This window comes from Neophocaena asiaeorientalis, unplaced genomic scaffold (assembly GCF_003031525.2).
Source record: "Neophocaena asiaeorientalis asiaeorientalis breed wild unplaced genomic scaffold, Neophocaena_asiaeorientalis_V1.1 scaffold476, whole genome shotgun sequence".
NCBI lineage: Eukaryota > Metazoa > Chordata > Mammalia > Artiodactyla > Phocoenidae > Neophocaena > Neophocaena asiaeorientalis.
The window spans coordinates 8,655,592-8,672,932 of NW_020172178.1; the positions used below are offsets into that span (position 1 = coordinate 8,655,592).

At 55.0% G+C, this 17,341-nt stretch overlaps 1 protein-coding gene across 2 annotated transcripts in view; it reads left to right on the plus strand.

Moving 5' to 3' along the window:
- Positions 1–13,356, plus strand: part of TRAF3 (TNF receptor associated factor 3) — a 117,355-nt gene extending 103,999 nt beyond the window's left edge. For both annotated transcript variants that reach the window (XM_024758536.1, XM_024758545.1), the window contains 3 exons: positions 3,073–3,213; positions 9,055–9,229; positions 9,989–13,356. In XM_024758536.1, the coding sequence (XP_024614304.1) occupies positions 3,073–3,213; positions 9,055–9,229; positions 9,989–10,560 (888 nt within the window). In that variant the 3' untranslated portion in view covers positions 10,561–13,356. The remainder of the gene's footprint in view (positions 1–3,072; positions 3,214–9,054; positions 9,230–9,988) is intronic.
- Positions 13,357–17,341: the final 3,985 nt, after the last annotated feature.

Below are 17,341 nucleotides of genomic sequence, written 5' to 3' on the forward strand. Positions count from 1 at the left end.
GGGCCTTCTTACCTGAGGAAAAGATGAAAACCTCCAAGACTTGATAGAGAAGGAGGTTATAGGATCTCCCACTGTGGCTTGTGGCTTATGTACACACATAAGAAATTAATTTGATATTCAACAAACATGTGTTGAGAACTTGCAGTGGGAGGACACTAGGGTGCAGCCAGGGTGTTGATGTTTGCTTTCTAAAGGTTTGTAAAGATTTGAATACCTTGTTTTGAGTATTAAATCCAAGCAATTTAAAATGTAAATGTACTTAAAAGAGTCTAAAGTTTTAAATCAAAAGATGTTTATTAAATCTGACGTAAAATAGTTTTTTTAATATAAATGCTTAAGCTGGAGATGAGAACCAATGAAAGGATTTACGTGCTGTGTGTACACACGTGGGGCAGGAGAAGCCTTCTGTTTATCAGTGAAATAAAATCTGTTACATGAATCATTTATGCCTTTCCCAGGAGCACATATTTGCTCTGAGTTCAGTGACGGTTTACCTATGAATCTTTTTTCCCCCTCTTTTTGAAGAATGCATTGTTTCTGCCTTTTTTAATTACAGGCATAGATCTCAGGGCTTTTGGTCTCTCACAGATACGGCTCCTCATTTATCTGAAAGGTTCTTCCTTTCACGTAAAGTGAATTGGTTATTCCAGCTGTGCTAGTTACATAACCATTGAGCGGGGCTGGGCTGCCGTGCACTCAGCTCTCAGGACGGTCGTCCTCAGGGCCATCGCTGTGGGGCACGCGGGGGTCATCCTGTCACTTGCGTCCTCCTTCCCTGCTACCTCCACACTTGTCCCTCTCAAAGCATCCGCATTGCATCGCTGGAAGCTCTGGGACACAGCCGCACAGCCAGCACCCCTCCCCAGAGCTTCTCCCTCTGTACACCGGCTGAGAGGGGGCCGAGTTGCTGCTGATACATTTGAAACGTCTGTCCTCTTGGTTTTGCTGGAGCGTGAGCCTCTCCCTGACTCCGTGCCCACTGCTCAGGTCATCCGGGCCTCCGCCCTGCGCATCCTTGCTTGTGTTGATGAGAAGCTGGCTTCTCTTCACTGGGCCCAAGAGCAAAACCTGGACAATGAATGGAGATACTTGTATTTTCTTAAAATGGGAATTTATTTCTCATCATAGAATTAGTCAGTTGGAATCTCCTGAGTTATTTTGTTCATCTATACTAGAAAATAGAACGTCTGAGTTGATTCAGAAACACTGATTATTATATTCACAGTCAAACTAAAGAAAAGCTTTTTGTAAAATCCAGGCTTAAAAACACCCATCTTATGTTTTAGGAAAGCTTAAATCAAAGGGAAGTGTGGAGTGCCCACCAAAACAGGCTGGGGTGGAGGATGTTCCTGGTGAGGAGGGTCTCAGGAAGGATGAGGGGCCCCTGTTTTCATCTGCTGTGTGGATGTCACACCGTGCTTCTTGGAAACACACCTACCAGGTGGACTTTCCCGTACCTGGTAGACTGGTGAAAGCAGGGGTCTGCAGGCACCCAGGGGCTGGGATCCTTGATTAAAATGTGTAAATAAATAAAACGTCAGTCTAAGGGCAGTCCCTAAGTTAAGAAGTTAAGAGTTGGATGCGGCATGATGTGTGACCATGAGTGTGAGATATTTCCATCATCCTCAGGTAGCTTGGTTTGCTGCAGGAAAAATCGCCATTGGTTCTGGAGACATGACTGAGGTTTTTATCAGAAGGGTTGGCCTGTGTGCATGACAGCTCTTCTTTGGAAATGCCGCTGCCTGTACCCGTGCCCCAGGCTGGGCGCTGCAGGCTGATCGCTTGGAGGAGGTCGTGGGCCTGTGAGACAGCGTAGTTTAGGGAGGAAGGTCTGTTTGTGCTGAGTGGAATCCTAGGAGAGCGAAGTATATCTTGCAAGTTCTGTATTCCTTCATAAATACATTGGTTATAAATAAAATAGACTGAGCACCCAGAGCTGCTGCCTGCCGAGCAGACTGAGTAACGTAAGGACGCCTCACTTCAGGCTCGTTGTTCTTCAGAGGGGACACGGTCAGGAACCCAGATGTGTCCTGAGACGCCCGTGGGCCACCCCCACGGCCAGACCGTCCTCAGGTGCTGGAGGTGTTAGAGAGGCACCTGCGAGTAGACCTGTTCCGATCCGTCTCGGAGCTCCGCGTCTTCCAGGGTGGCGGCCGCATCTGCGCGTGGACACAGCTGTTGGCGGAGGGAACCTTTCCAGGGACCAAAATGCCCCTCGTAGAAACACTGTGAGAAAGAAGCCTGGTAGGATCGCCCTTGAACTCCTCACCCTGGGGCTTGTAAGACCAGTGTAAATTGGCTCTTGGGAGCCAATTATTTTTCAGAAAGGAACTTTGAAAAACTCAAAGGTGGGTCCCCTGCTGGGAATGGCACCCCCCCCAGCAGACCCTTCCTGGCACCCCCAGTCGGCAGCGCCTCTGTGGCGGGGGCAGGGAGGCTGGGAGACTGGCCCCAGGACTCACTGCAGCGCGCGAGACTGTTCCCATCGTGCTCCCTCGTTCCGTTCAGAGAGCTTTTCAAAGGGCGTGTATGGCCCACTGGTGGGCGTGAAATAATTTAGTGGGTTGCAGCTAGCATTTTCAAAAGTAAAATAGAGTAAAAGAGAAAATATCCGGGTGCGCTGTGATCAGGGCAGATGTGGTTTTGAGATCCCCGTTTTTAGGGATATGCACACGTACACAAGTGTCTGTGCAGAAGAGGTGGGGTGTAAGGATGTGTTTCCTACTATGTTTCCTTGTCCAAGTTTGAAAGCCACTCTGATAAAAGATTTATTAGTTTTCAGCAAAAACTTTAAAAAGCATCCATTCTGAAATTCAGTCCTTGCTGCACTTTGCCTCTTCTTATTTGATTCTTGGGAGAGATTCTGAGAAATGCAGTTGTAGGATCCGTTAAACTACCAGGACTCCCGTTTCCTGTGTGAAGGGATTTTTTTTTTTTTTTTTTTTCCTGGAACTCCTTCATTGAGCTGATAGAAGGCCTGTATTGTAAACATTTAATTACCATTATTATACTTGTTATAAATTGATACTAAAATCACTTTTTGTTTGCTTAATTGAAGACTTTCTTTTTCAGGTTTCCTTGCTGCAGAATGAAAGCGTAGAAAAAAACAAGAGCATACAGAGTTTGCACAACCAGATATGCAGCTTTGAAATTGAAATTGAGAGACAAAAGGAAATGCTTCGAAATAATGAATCCAAAATACTTCATTTACAGGTAAGAAGTTTAAGATTATGTCTGGATAAAAGGGAACATATCTGCGTTTCCCTCCAAGACTTTCTCAGGGAGATATTTGAGCAAAAGCCCCGACCTTTGTCGAACAAGGCAACTTGTTTCTCTTGCTTAAGTGAAACTCAGGGAAGGTGGCCTGGGTTTGTGGGCCGACCTGGGAGGCTGTAGGCACCTCTCCTCTCGCCTTTTCCCGGGGTCCAGCCCCATCACCTCTCCTCTGTGCCTTTGGTTCATTGTTGGTGAAATAAGACTCAAAGCCTGCGTTTCTAAAAGTTAGCTGTTTTATTATTATTATTTAAGATTTCGTATTGTTCGTGAGTAGTTTTGTGTAAAGTTTCACTTCCTAAAGTGAACTGAAGCCGAACTATTTTGTTGTGAATCTTCTCGCGATGCACGTACACAGTCACCTTATTTCACCACCGTGAACCACAGCTACCTCCGAAATAAACACATAAACCTCTGCTGCTCCCGAAAAAGGTGGCGTGTAAATAAGCCTGATTACAGTGTGGCCCCTCGTCTCTGTTACCAGCACGGGCTTCCATTAGGTGCTCGTTATAGGTTATCCTTCTAGACACTGTCTTCACATCAGCTTACGCACAGTGTGCCTTGGTGACGGTACTTCTGGTGTGTGTCACACGCACCCGTGGGGGAGTCACATGTTGCCGAAAGGGGCTTTCAGTGCTTGTGCTTACAGTGTTTCCCTAAATTATCTGGAAGAGAAAATATTTCTAACAGCTCAGCGTCACGGCATCTCTGAGATCGTCTTTCCTCCCATTTTAATGTTATTAGTTATAGTGCCTTGAACTGCACAGGGATTTATTAAATTAACTTCATTTGTATTAAACTCTGTGGTTGTCCCGAGACAAGGAAAAACACAATGAACCATTAGATTGTAGTAGAAAAGATACAAGTCATAAGTATTGAAGCAAGTCAGAAAAGTACAGTGTCACGTAAAACACCACAAGCCTCCTACGGGAAGTCTGTGGCATTTTGCCGAGGCCTCGGAGGTGCTGGTCAGCGTGTCCGGACAGAGGCCTATGCCGCCATCCGGTAAGCAGGTCCAGCTGTGCGCAGGGTGGCCAGGGCTCAGAGCGGTGCGTGGAAAGGCCGAGGAAATTATGTTATGCTAGAGAGCCACTTGTTACGGCATATTGACAGCAGAAGGAAGAACGAGTAAGTAGTGGGTGGTTGTTTTTCCTTATATTTAATTCTTATTTTAAGGTAGTGGTTTCCAAAGGTTTTTTTAATTGAAGTAGAGTTGACTTACAGTGTTGTGTCAACTACTGCTGTACAGCAGAGTGACTCAGTTATACACGCACACATTCTTCTTCATAGTCTTTTCCATTATGGTTGATCACGGGATACTGAATATAGTTCCCTGTGCTGTACTGTAGGACCTTGTTTATCCATTCTATGTACAGTGGTTTGCAGCTACTAACCCCAACCTCCCATTCCATCCCTCCCCCATCCCCTCCCCCTTGGCAGCCACCAGTCTGCTCTCTATGTCTGTGAGTCTGTTTCTGTTTCGTGGATATGTTCGTTTGTGTCATATTTTAGATTCCACATATAAGTGGGATCATATGGTATTTGTCTTTCTCTTTCTGACTTCACTTAGTATGATAATCTCTAGTTGCATCCGTGTTGCTACAAATGGCATTATTTCATTCTTTTTTATGGCTGAGTAGTATTCCGTTGTATATATGTAGTAGTGGGTTCATTTATAACCAAAAAAAATGAGTGTCCATAATGAGGTCATGGATGCACTCGCCTGACACCTTGGAGATTTTATATGCATTCCTCTCCTCCGTTCCCCACTTCCAGCATGAAAAGTTGGAATTTACTTTAATTTAATCATTCCACTGTGCGTGATTCACGTTTTAAAACTTCCACGATTGAAGAAACCACTGAGATCTAAGTCAGAGAGATCCAGCTCCAAGCTGCGGAGCCCGGGGAGGTGAAGGCTGAGCAGTGCCATGTCTGCAGGCGGCGGTGACCCGCGCCGGCGCTCTTCTCCTCCTCCTTGGAAGGCAGGCACGGAGGAAAGTAGGCTGCATTCCAGGAGAGGGACAGAGGTCAGGAGCAGGGGCTGACGGGCTGGAAACCCCTCCGGACGGCTGACCGTTTCCTGATGGTTTACATGGAACCGTGTCCCCTGGATGACCTCAGGGTCGGTAATGTTCGTCACCATGGTTGCCAGCGCTGAGAGGCGCCTGGACCATCGGCCTCTGAGTGAACATTGATGGCGGCCCTGCGGGCTGGGGCTGGAGATGCCGGCTCTGGGTGGGGCTCTGCCTCCCGTCCCTCCCGACCTCCCCCCGCCAATCCCCCATTTCAGCAGAGCCTGGCTCAGACCTGCCCCTCGGTCCTCACCCTAGAAATTCCAGCTGCTGGAGGACAGTTTACCTGAGCGCTATACAGTGGCTCAGGACACCACCACCGTGACTGGTCGCTGTTCCTCACTGCCGCCTTTGCCACTCTCTCCGCGGCAGAATGGACCTTCCCTCCCCACTTCCTCAGGCACCTCAGACGGCACTGTAAATGCCACCTTCTCCAGGGAGCCTTCCCCGCCCTGTGCATTGGACCACCTGGATGGTGACAGACCTATCCCTCTCTGTGTCATCTCCTCCCTTGTCTGAGTCTCCAATCGACCCTAAATCCTGAAGACAGGCTTGTACAGGAGTCCACACAGAGTGCAGAGCTCCTGACGGCCCCAGATAGGGCGGATGGGATGCAGTCAGAGTTGTGCAAAGGAAGTGGAACTTAAGAGTGGGTTAGCTTTCGCCAGCCGTGGAAGGGTAGTTTATTAATATTTTACTTTGTAAAGAACTTTTTTTTTTTTTTGGCCATGACGTGCAGCACGTGGGATCTTAGTTCCCCGACCAGGGATTGAACCTGTGCCCCCTGCAGTGGAAGCACAGAGTCTTAACCACTGGACCACCAGGGAAGTCCCTTTTTTCTCAATTTAAAAAGGCAGCCTAGGGCTTCCCTGGTGGTGCAGTGGTTAAGAATCCTCCTGCCAATGCAGGGGATATGGGTTCGAGCCCTGGTCCGGGAAGATCCCACATGCCGTGGAGCAACTAAGCCCGTGAGCCACAACTGCTGAGCCCACGTGCCTAGAGCCCGTGCTCTGCAACAAGAGAAGCCACCGCAATGAGAAGCCCGTGCAGTGCAACGAAGAGTAGACCCCACTCGCCGCAGCTAGAGAAAGCCCGCGTACAGCAACAAAGACCCAACACTGCCAAAAATAAGTAAATTAATTTATTAAAAAAAAAAAAAGAAGACACCACTGGGCTTCCCTGGTGGCACAGTGGTTGGGAGTCCGCCTGCCGATGCAGGGGACGTGGGTTCGTGCCCCGGTCCGGGAGGATCCCGCACGCCGCAGAGCGGCTGGGCCCGTGAGCCATGGCCGCTGAGCCTGCGCATCCGGAGCCTGTGCTCCGCAACGGGAGAGGCCGCAACAGTGAGAGGCCCGCGTACCGCAAAAAAAAAAAAGAAGACACCACAATGAGAAGCCCGCGCACCACAACCAAGAGTAGCCCCTGCTCGCTGCAACTAGAGAAAACCCGCACGCAGCAACAAAGACCCAACACAGCCAAAAATAAATAAGTAAAATACATAAACTTTTTTAAAAATGAAAAAAAAAAAAAAAAAAAAAGCCTAGATGTGAGCTTCATTCCCGTGTTGCATTGTTAGCAGGAGCTGCACTCCCGGGCGCTCCCTGCCGGGCTGGAGCGAGAGCGCTCTGTCCACGGGCCCCTTGCTGGGCCCAGGAGTCCCACCCACATCGGCTCGGTGACCAGATGGTGCCAAGTGACAGACGGCGATTTAAGCCCTAAGTGCACGAGCGTGAGACCGATAGACTGATGCTCTGTGAGCAGGTCTCCTGATCAGGGTTTATTCACATCGTGTGTGATCTGTGCTGTTTCTCTCAGCTCCTGAATCCTTTTTTCTAGTAAGATCCTCACCTGCATTTAAGATTTGTTTTTTATAGAAACACTGCAGGGGCTGAGTGTAGACTGCGCTTCAAGAATGACATCATGTTTGCTGCATCTTACAGAGAAAGCTTAATTTAGGTCAGCATTCTGCTTTGACCTCATACCCTTTCTGCAAATGAAGGGTCTGTTTGAAAATAGCACGTTTTCCCTTGCTGTGTGAGGAGTGCCTTTTAAACAGTGGTTGGGCCTTGTCTGTGTGTGTGTGTCTGTGTGTGTGTGTGTGTGTATGTACACATGTGCTCGCTCCCATGTTCCCTCCTGCCCGCCACCCGCCTGCTGACTCCATGTTCCTGGTCTGTAGTTGGGGGCCTTGCTGTCATTTCAGACGCCACGGTTCTGCTCCCTCTCGAGAGCGCCTCATGCGTTCGTGCCACTGTCCTGTGTGCGCCACCAGTCCCGGGGCTGGGGAGGGGGGCTTGGAAGTGATGAGCAGCTTGTCCTCATGGTTTACAACGAGGTCCACCAAGGAACTGCCACTGATTGTTTAGGTTTCCATTAACTCCCCTCTTATTCTCACTAGTACCCACATCAGCCTAGTTTGTCATTTTGTCACTTGAGTAGGTAAGAGGACAGGAGAAAAATTACAGCTGTTCGTTATGGGTATGGGCGTTCATTCATGTCAATAGGATTGTCCCCAGAAAATAGACTTTGTGAACTAACTATGCTTCTCACCATATATATTTTAAAATAAAGTGGTATCGGTGTAGAAAGAAGTGTTCTTTAGAGAAATCGTCTTTACCTTTTAAATGTTAGCCAATATCAGGGTTTCTTGGAAAGAAGAAGAAGATTAACACCGTATTTTTACCCAGAAAAAGTAACCCAAGCCTACATGTTTGTTCCTTCACGGTTATTAAGAGCCAGCAAAGGTGCTGAAACCTCGATGTTTAAAAATAGTCTCCCAAAAGGAGAAGTGAACTCGGCAGGTCCCCGGGGCTCTCCCCTGTGTGGCCTCAGCCTCAAGGGCGGCACAGCCACTCCACAGCTTCAGGGACTGAACCACCCAGCCTTCAGGAGCTTTATTTCAAAAATGCAAATTCTTTTTAGAAGTGAAAACTCTTTGGGTCCCTGGCTTCACCTAACAAGTGGGCAGGCCAGTCCTGCAGACAAACTGGGCAGCCATGGCTGGCACGCCAGGCTCACCCCTCCAGTTACTGTTACAGACGTGCTGGTCATGTGCTTCTGGAAAAGGGGGTTTCTGAATTATTTAAATCAAGCCTCGCTGTCGACAGCCACGCCACGCGTTTGTCAGCAGGGTTGCTCTGCCCAGTGGGAACAGACCCCCACCCACCCCGCCAATAGGCACTGGCCCCTTGGCTTCACCCGGGGCCCCGAGGACCTGTCTCCAGGGCCCTGTCCTGCTGCCAGCCCTGTGCTGGCAGCCAGGTCTCTGGAGCCAGGTGGCAGTGTGGTGGCAGCTCTCTCTTCTGGGACCCAGGCGGGGTTCTGAGCGCTCTTTGCGCCACAGAAACGGGGCAGCCCCTCTAGCCCCGGAGGCCCACATAGTTTGGCCTCTGCTGGTCACTCGACCCTGCAGGGGATGGAGGCCTTCAGACGGGGCCGATGAGTGACTCCAAGTCCTGAGCTGAGGCTAGGACAGGGGGGTGGGGGAGCCGCATGCCCTGCACTTGGTGGGTGAGGCCTCGGTCCCCTCCTGGAACTAGGGGCCTGGGTCCCTGTGTCCCCCGAGATGCCCGTGGGTCTAAGGTGAGATGCCCCGTGAGGGCTGATGCGGGCTCCCTGTTCCTGACCAGCGGGCGGCTCATGGTAGCGGCGCAGCACTGGCAGCGAGCTCTAACTGTATTTTACCTTTTTCACACCTTTGATGTGGAAGCGAGTAATAGACAGCCAAGCGGAGAAACTGAAGGAGCTCGACAAGGAGATCCGCCCCTTCCGGCAGAGCTGGGAGGAGGCAGGCAGCATGAAGAGCAGCGTGGAGTCGCTCCAGAGCCGGGTGACCGAGCTGGAGAGTGTGGACAAGAGTGCAGGGCAGGCGGCTCGGAACACAGGTGAGAGCCGTGCGGGTCCGGGAGGCCCCGGGACAGGGGAGCCTGGCCGGGTCCTGGGGCCCCAGGCCAGAGCTGGGGTAGGCGAGGCGCGTGCTGCCTTAGGCCGGCGCCGTCCAGTCACGGCCGGTGCTTCTGATGCGCCGCCTGCCGGGGCAGCTGGCTTCCTACCGAGATGCCCACAGCAGGGGCCCAGACGCTCCCCTCCGTGCAGTGAGGCCTGCGTGGCAGAGTGGGCGTGGGGCGGCCTGCGGGTCGGGTGCTCCAGACCCGCTCCTGAAGGCCTGGGGGACAGAAGGTGACCAGAGGCAGCAGGGGACCCGGTGAGCCCAGCAGCGTGTCCGATACCTAGAAGCCACCGGGGCCGCTGCTTCAAGGGCTGAGCGAGTGTTCTGAATATCTGCACGAGAAGGATTAATGGGGGAAAGAACAAGGGTGATCGTGATGCACGTGGGGCTGGATTCAGCCAGCCAAGGACGTGGGGGGGGGAGGGGCAGCTTAAGCCCTCATAGGGCGCAGCTTACCCGGAGCGTGGGGGCTGGAGGCCGGGGCCGTGAGCCAGAGGGCAGCCAGCCCAGGCTGTCGCCTCTCAGCAGGCTGTGGATCCCGAGGCCTGTGTTTCCGGTCCTCCATGGGGCATGAACCACCCCCCAGCAGCCGCAGCGAGTTTGGGCTCTTCTGCTCAGATGCTGGTGGGGATCGGCTTCTCCAGCCCCTGTGATAGTCATGTGTCTCCACGCCCATCTCTCCCGCCCGCCGCAGGCCTGCTGGAGTCCCAGCTGAGCCGGCACGACCAGATGCTGAGTGTCCACGACATCCGCCTGGCCGACATGGACCTGCGGTTCCAGGTCCTGGAGACGGCCAGCTACAACGGTGTGCTGATCTGGAAGATCCGGGATTACAAGCGGCGGAAGCAGGAGGCCGTCATGGGGAAGACCCTGTCCCTCTACAGCCAGCCTTTCTACACCGGCTATTTCGGCTACAAGATGTGCGCCAGGGTCTACCTGAACGGGGACGGCATGGGCAAGGGGACGCACCTGTCGCTGTTCTTCGTCATCATGCGTGGAGAGTACGACGCCCTCCTTCCCTGGCCGTTCAAGCAGAAGGTGACACTCATGCTGATGGACCAGGGGTCCTCCCGGCGACACCTGGGGGACGCTTTCAAGCCGGACCCCAACAGCAGCAGCTTCAAGAAGCCCACCGGCGAGATGAACATCGCTTCCGGCTGCCCAGTCTTCGTGGCGCAGACTGTGCTGGAAAACGGGACGTACATTAAAGATGATACCATTTTTATCAAAGTCATAGTGGATACTTCGGACCTGCCAGACCCCTGACGAGTCTCTGGGGAGGCGGATTGAGCAGAAGGCAACTCCTCTGGGGGGTTTGAACCGGCCGTCTCCACCGAGGTCCTCACGCCCAGAAAAGGACCTTGTGGAACGGAGGAAGCGGCAGAAGGTGGCCGCGGGCCGGCGGGAGGAGCCACGCGTCAGGACACACACACCACGTTTTCTAATAGACTAGCAACACTTCACTTGGAAGAATTATTTATCCTTCGACGAGAGAAATACTGCTGTCAGAGAAGGTTTTCGTTTTCATTTTTAAAGATCTAGTTAATTAAGGTGGAAAACATATATGCTAAAGAAAAGAACCATGATTTCTCTTCCTTAAACACCAAAAAAAGAACACACACACACACACACACACACACACACACACACACACGCACATACCTGGGGATAGCTGGACATGTCAGCATGTTAAGTAAAAGGAGAATTTATGAAATCATAATGCAGTTCTGCTATATTCATTCTAAGATCCAAGAGTGCAGTCCTGTTTCAAACATAGCCTGTTGTCTGTTTTAAGGCCTCATCTGGTCTCTGCTTCAATACTCTGTCAGAAGACCCTGAAGTGCACCTAGGTCTTTTTTGAAAGTCTCTAAATTCAGAATCGTTTTTTAATTTAAAGTTCTAAGATAATTGTTACTGCAAACATTTCATTTTAAAACGTCGATAGACTGATATTTCTTGGAAGAAAATGTAAAATATCAAACACTGGTTATCACTTGTGATAGGAAAGAGAATATTCAATCTGTTGTTATTTCTCGTTAGAAATGTAAACCTTCAATATCTGTCGTAGTTAATGACACTACTTCAAAATTATCATGAAAGGAAAATGCTCATGGATGCTGTGCATCATTTTCAGATTTATAATTGTTTTCACCCTAAAATAGGGCATTAGTTGAACTTTGGAGTTCTCAACACAATCCTGTAGGTTTTTAAAATTCTGCCCCACGTGTTCAGACAAGCTCTCTGTTGCTGACAGCACCGACCTTCCGTGTCCAGTGTCCGGGGGTGGGCAGGTGACTTGTGCTTGAAGGAGGCCACAGCAGATGTGTTTCTTCATCCTGTCATATTGCTGCATTTGTTAACAGCGTTTGCGTAGAGATGGTGGCATACTGTACCTGTGCCTTAGATGTGACATGCTGCTTCTCGACCCCAGCTTTGTGTTCACTGTAATTCCAGAAGGTGGTAGTTCAGCCAGACCTCTCTCTTGATCACTAGACCTTTTGCCTCTTCGAGGGCCCTCAGACAGCCCTGTACCTGCTGAGGAAGCCGGGCCCCCCCGTCGGCTTCTGGAGCCTCCACTGCTTCATTATCGCAGATTCCAAATCTCCAGGCCCCAGAAGCGAGCCGCGCAGGCCACACGCAGGCAGGGACAGGGCAGGAGCTGCGCCGCTGCGTCCCCGGGCTGTGGGCGCTCACACCACCCGCCGCGGGGCCCTCTGAGCATTCCAGAGACTGCTCCCCGGGGGCCGCCCAGGCTGATCCACAGGCGTCCTGGGGCCCGCCCCTCTCTTGGGAAGGGTGGCCCTGGGGTCTTTGGCCCCGGCCTGCGCCTGTCCGGGCGGCATTTCTCACCCCCGTTTACCTTCTCTCAATGGTCCAACTGTGACAGAGCGGGGCCCTGCTCCTGTGCCCCCTGCTATGCACCACGCTCCATGGGTGCTCTTACCACTGATGGGTGCTACACGTGACGGGTGCTTCTTAGGCAAAACCAATGTGTGTGAACCGCCGCATCTGTGCCACTCATCCAAAAGACGCGCCCACGATTGGCCAGCTGGGCCGCGCACCTCAGACTGCCTGCCTCCGGGCTCCCCGTGGCCACAGCCACGCGGGGGACGGCGGGGTGGTGCCCGGTGGCCCCCGTGTCTCTGGTGCTGCCCTCCGCCCTGGGTGTGCCTTCGCCCCAGTGCCTGCTGGAAGCACCTCCTGGCCACCGCCGTCCCAGGCTTCCATAAGTGACCTCACGGGTTCCAAGCACCTGCCCTGCCCTTCGGCAGTTAAGATGCTGAGTTGTCTTCGTCTCTTTTTCTTTCCCATCCCCTGACCCCAGAATTGCTTTGAGGGCGAATCAGTGTCACCGGTTCTGCCCAGTAAGGAGTCGTGTGTCCCCGCTCACAGAGGAGGGCCCTCCTGCAGGTGCTGTGGGACCACTGTTCCCCCCAAGTGCCCAGACCTCCTCCAGGCCTGGGCCCGGTTCTGCCCTGGAGACCCAGGGGAGGGAGGCTGCCCGGCAGGCCCCACCCGGCCTCAGATGGCTCTCCCGAGGCCAGGGGTTACCAACAGGGACTTCCTCCCCTTCACGTAAAGTATGGGCGATGTTAACAAATTCAGGATAAGCAACATCTCGGTCTGGTAAAAAAAAAAAAAAAAAAAATCCTTTCCCTCCCCGGGGTTGGAATCCTGTCGGGGGCGGGCCGCTGGCAGCGCCCCAGAAGCATCCGTCCCTTGGTGGGGGGACTTTTCCAGCAGCTCCTCCCGGTGGAAGATGCCAGGCCCCTGGCCGCCACCCAGGAGCCCAAGAGACCCAGCTTCACTGTCCCCCGGCGGGAGGCTGGGACGCGGCGGGAGCTTCAGGCCGTGGCTCGGTGACGGTTGGTGGTAGCGGGTCGCATGCCTCCCTGGTGCCCGCGGGCCCTCCCGCCACCAGGGCCGCAGCGACAAGTGATGGTGTCGGACACGGCGTGTGGACGCACTTTTCCCGTGTACCGAAAGTGACAGATTCCGCATAGAACAAAACCGCTCCAGTGCCGTAGAGGAACCGACGCCGAGTCCCGTGCAGGGTTAGCACCCCTGCTTCCCCGTCGTCGCCTGTCCTGGAAATGAAGACCGGCCGGGTCTGCCTGCCTGCAGGTCTCTGGTCAGGGGTGGGGGGCCAGGGTGTCGGGCCGGCGGGGCCAGCGAATGCCAGGCTCTGGCTCTGGGGCTGGAGCAGGCCGGGCGGCTCACCTGGGCCTCTTTTTACAGGTTGGGGTTCTCAGTTTCCCAGGTTTGTGGTGACGCAGAGGAGACGGATAAATTGCTCCAAGACCTGTCACACGAGAGGGTGGCACCAGCCCCCAAGAGTGAGTCAGGCGCGGTCGCGGAGCGGCCGTCGAGGAGGGCCGCCGGCCCCGCCACAGCTGAGGCCAGGCTCTCGGCCAGGCGGCCCTCCTGCCCCCGCCCGTCACCTCCCTGTCCTGGTGGCCGACTCCACCAGGCCCCTCAGACGCCGGCCAGGACGGCGCAGCCTCTCCCCAGCAGCTCGTCTCCTGCAGCGTCCCCAGCCGCCCAGGGCCGCGCGTCCCTGTCGACCCTCCGCGTCATGGGGGTGGTCGCCCGCGGTGGGCCCGGCATCCTGCAGCCCGTGGGCAACTTCAGGCAGAGGAAAGGGCGGCTGGACGAACCCTTAGGCACAGCAGGGCCCCGAGGGGGTGGGGGGAGAGGCAGGACCCCGAGTGCACCCTGGGGGGCGCGCTGGCCCCTCCAGCCATCCAGGCCCGCTCCTTCCCGCCTGCACGTGGAGGAGTGCCCATCATCCCGTGCCGGACGCAGACCTCTCCGGCCCCAGCATCCCTGCCTGTCTTCACGGGCTTGGGCAGGAGATGAGATTCCTCGTGGGGCCTCTTGCCCACACCTCTGCTCTCCAAAACGTATCCCTCGCTTGCAGTGATTATCAGTGCTGGAAAGGGCTCAGGCGGAGCCATAGAATACTATTTTCTAACTTCTAGTCTAGATCTTTACTGATCAGGCCGCCGAGGAGAGCTGGGGGGAATTCCGGGAGTTCCTTTGCATCTGTGACACGAAGCGGGGGGTCTGTCACCCAATCTCCTCCTCAGCCCAAGACCATGGTTCTGCCTTCTGTTTGCAAATCTTGATAGTTGTGTTTTTTCCAAAGTACAACGTGTCCACTAGGGTCGGGTCAGACAAGGTCGGCGTGAGGCTCCAGCGAGGGCAGGTGACCCGGTTGTTCGTCTCTGCTGTCTGTCGGGCGGTGCTGCTTGTCACCAGGGCCCCGGGGCAGCGGGGGCAGGGCGCAGACCTGGAAGCGTCCGGGGCGTTTTCTGCTGGCCTCGGGTGACCCAGGCCACAGGTGGTTGGTGCCGTTTGCGGAGGCCCGAGTGGCACCAAGCAGTGCTCGCATTTCATTTCTGCCACTGCTGCTGTGTCTAGAGTCTGTCTTGTGAACTCACGACGAGAGAGAGGTGGAGTCCAAGACGGCTGCACCACTCCTGCGGTTCGTGGTGATCGGGTCGTAACTCAGTCCCCTTAGACCAGTGAGATAACTTCCACAGCAAACTCAACGACTTAATCGGTAAACACAAAAGCTGGCATGATTCTCAAGGATTTCTATAAGAATTCTCTGTAGAATAACGTCTGTGGTAAAGGAAGTGTGTAAATCCACGCAGACAGTTGTGTCGCATTTCCAGAATCGATTCTTTCTCTGATGGCACCCTCTGCGTTCAGTTCTCTTACCCAAAACAAAGACCAAAGAAGGCCAATCTCTCATTTGACTCTGTTTTTAACCTGCCTGTTTTAAAAATTGCATCTGTATAACCGCTCGCTGTGAGGACCCATCTCGACAGTCCAAGTGATTGTGACCAGTGACTCACGTCCCGTGTTCTTCTGCTCTTCTAAGAAAAAACACAAAAGGACCGTGTAAGTTATTGCCCAGCAATACTCATGTTGTTACTGTGGGTTAGCAACATGGCTGACTTCCTGGTAGCATTATTATGTTTGATATTTTTGTTTACTGTATACTGTGTGTGGTTTTATTTGGTATTTATTTGTGTTTGGAGGTCTTGCAACGTTTTTGTGTTTCTGATGCTAATAACTAAAGTTTGTAAGAGTGTAGAATGCAAAACTTTGAAATGCTAAACTGTCTGATTAGAGGAAAATAAATCTGACTAGGAGTCTTGGTTTCTCTCACACTGACTCATAGGCCCAGGCGCGGCCCAGGGCCCCGTGAGGGGGCCCCTCCCTCCTGCGGTCACTGTCCTGGGCTCTGCGTGCACGTTTTCTGCACCGGCCCCTGCAGAGGGTGCCACCGGTCCTGCCGTGGCTTCCTGGCCTTCCCTTCAGGCGGTGGCTTTACCTTGAGGGGGTCCCCGGGGCCTGTGCACCCAGCAGCCGTGCTCAAGTCCATGGCTTGGTCCAGAGCAAGCCAGGGGGCCCTCATCCTCCCGGAGATCCTGTCCCATTTCCGCCACTTTATCAGCTATGGGACTTCGAGCTCTTTGAGCCTCGGTTTCCTCGCGTGTCAGGGGAAAGACAGCGTCTACCTCCTTTCTGAAACCAGGGGGCTGGCTGTGAGCCCCGCCAGTGCTGACACCGCGGGTGGTTGTGGGGCTTCCAGGCGGCGCCTTCCACGCAGCCACCCGCAGTGGGGACACTGGGGGCACAGGGCCAGCAGGCGCCTGCCCGGCTCAGCACCAGCGGGCCGGTCTCCCTGGGCGGTCAGGCCCCGGAGCAGGAAGCCCTGCGTCTCCCACGGTGTTCCCCCGAATCACCAGGTGTGCGGGCTGCTTTCCAGCACCGCGAGGCAGCGCGAAGGCCCTGGTGACCGCTCAGCCCTTCCCCCACTCGCCCTGGTCCTCCACGTGTCGCCGCCGCAGCCCCCGAAGCCCGTGCTCGGCCTCACCCCTTCTCTAAGTCACGGCTTGCGGCCCGGGCCTCCCCGTGTGCCCACCGGGCAGCAGGAAGGGGCAGCGCAGGAACCAGCCCCCAAGGCTGCTCCCACCCAGGGGCTCAGGGCCTGGCCCAGGGGTGCTGCCCGGGCCCCAGGGGCTCAAGTGTTCCTGCCCACCCCGCACCCGGAGCCCTGCAGGGATAGCCCGTGGCCCCCAGCTCTTCCTACACGGGGTCCCCACACACAGGAGCTGCCAGAGAGGGGGCCACATTCAGTCCCTCCGTCTGGGGGGCGTCCCAAGTCCACGCACCCCTTGCGCTCCACCCTCCTCCCTGGGCGCTCAGGCCTGGCGCCCCACCTCGGACCTGATGCCACCACGGGTGCTGAGTGAGGCCCCTGGGGGGCCCTCAGCCCTGAAGCTGGAGCCCCTGGCGGGTGGCAGCGCGCAGTGTGGACGGCGCCGCGGGCGGGCAGCGCGCGGAGCCGTGTCCGTGGGGTCTCCAGCACCCCCGGAGGGGCCGCTCAGCTGGGATTTCGGAAGCCGGATCCTTTCCCCCTTCTGGAGTTTTTTCCCCTGCGTCTTACGGGGCAAGAATCGGCAACAACTCCCAGGATGAAGGGCCCGCCCCGGGGTTGCCCCTGGGCCGAGGCCGCAGACCCGGGCGCCGGTCGGCCGCAGGGCTGCTGGGGGCGGGGCCTCCCGGCGGCTCCCCGGGGCCTGGCCCCGCCCCACCTCGGTCCCCCGCAGTCGGCCCGGGTGCGGCCCGGTCCCCGCCTGCGGAGGGACCCTCGCCGCCTCCCTCAGCCCCGGACGCGGGGTGGGCTGCCTGTTCTGAGCCCTGCGATGAAGGGGGACTCCCGGGAAGCTGGGGACTCGCTGCCGCTGTCCCCTCAGCAGCCGGGGCAGAAACGCTGCCATGCTCCCGGGACCGAGCCGTCCCGAGAAGTGTGCCCTGAGCCCCGGCCCCCCGCACGTGCCCCGGACGCCCGTGCTCTGCGGGGTCTGTTTTAAGTAAGAAGAGCGAGGCCTGGAGAGGAGGGGGCGCGGCCCCGGAGCCACCCTGCGCTTTGCTGTCTCGCGTGTGGCCGGCCTGTTTGGGGACCAATGGGACCTCATGGGGTCGTTAACAGCTGTGGGGTCGAAATCGGCGTCGGCGGCCTCTTAAC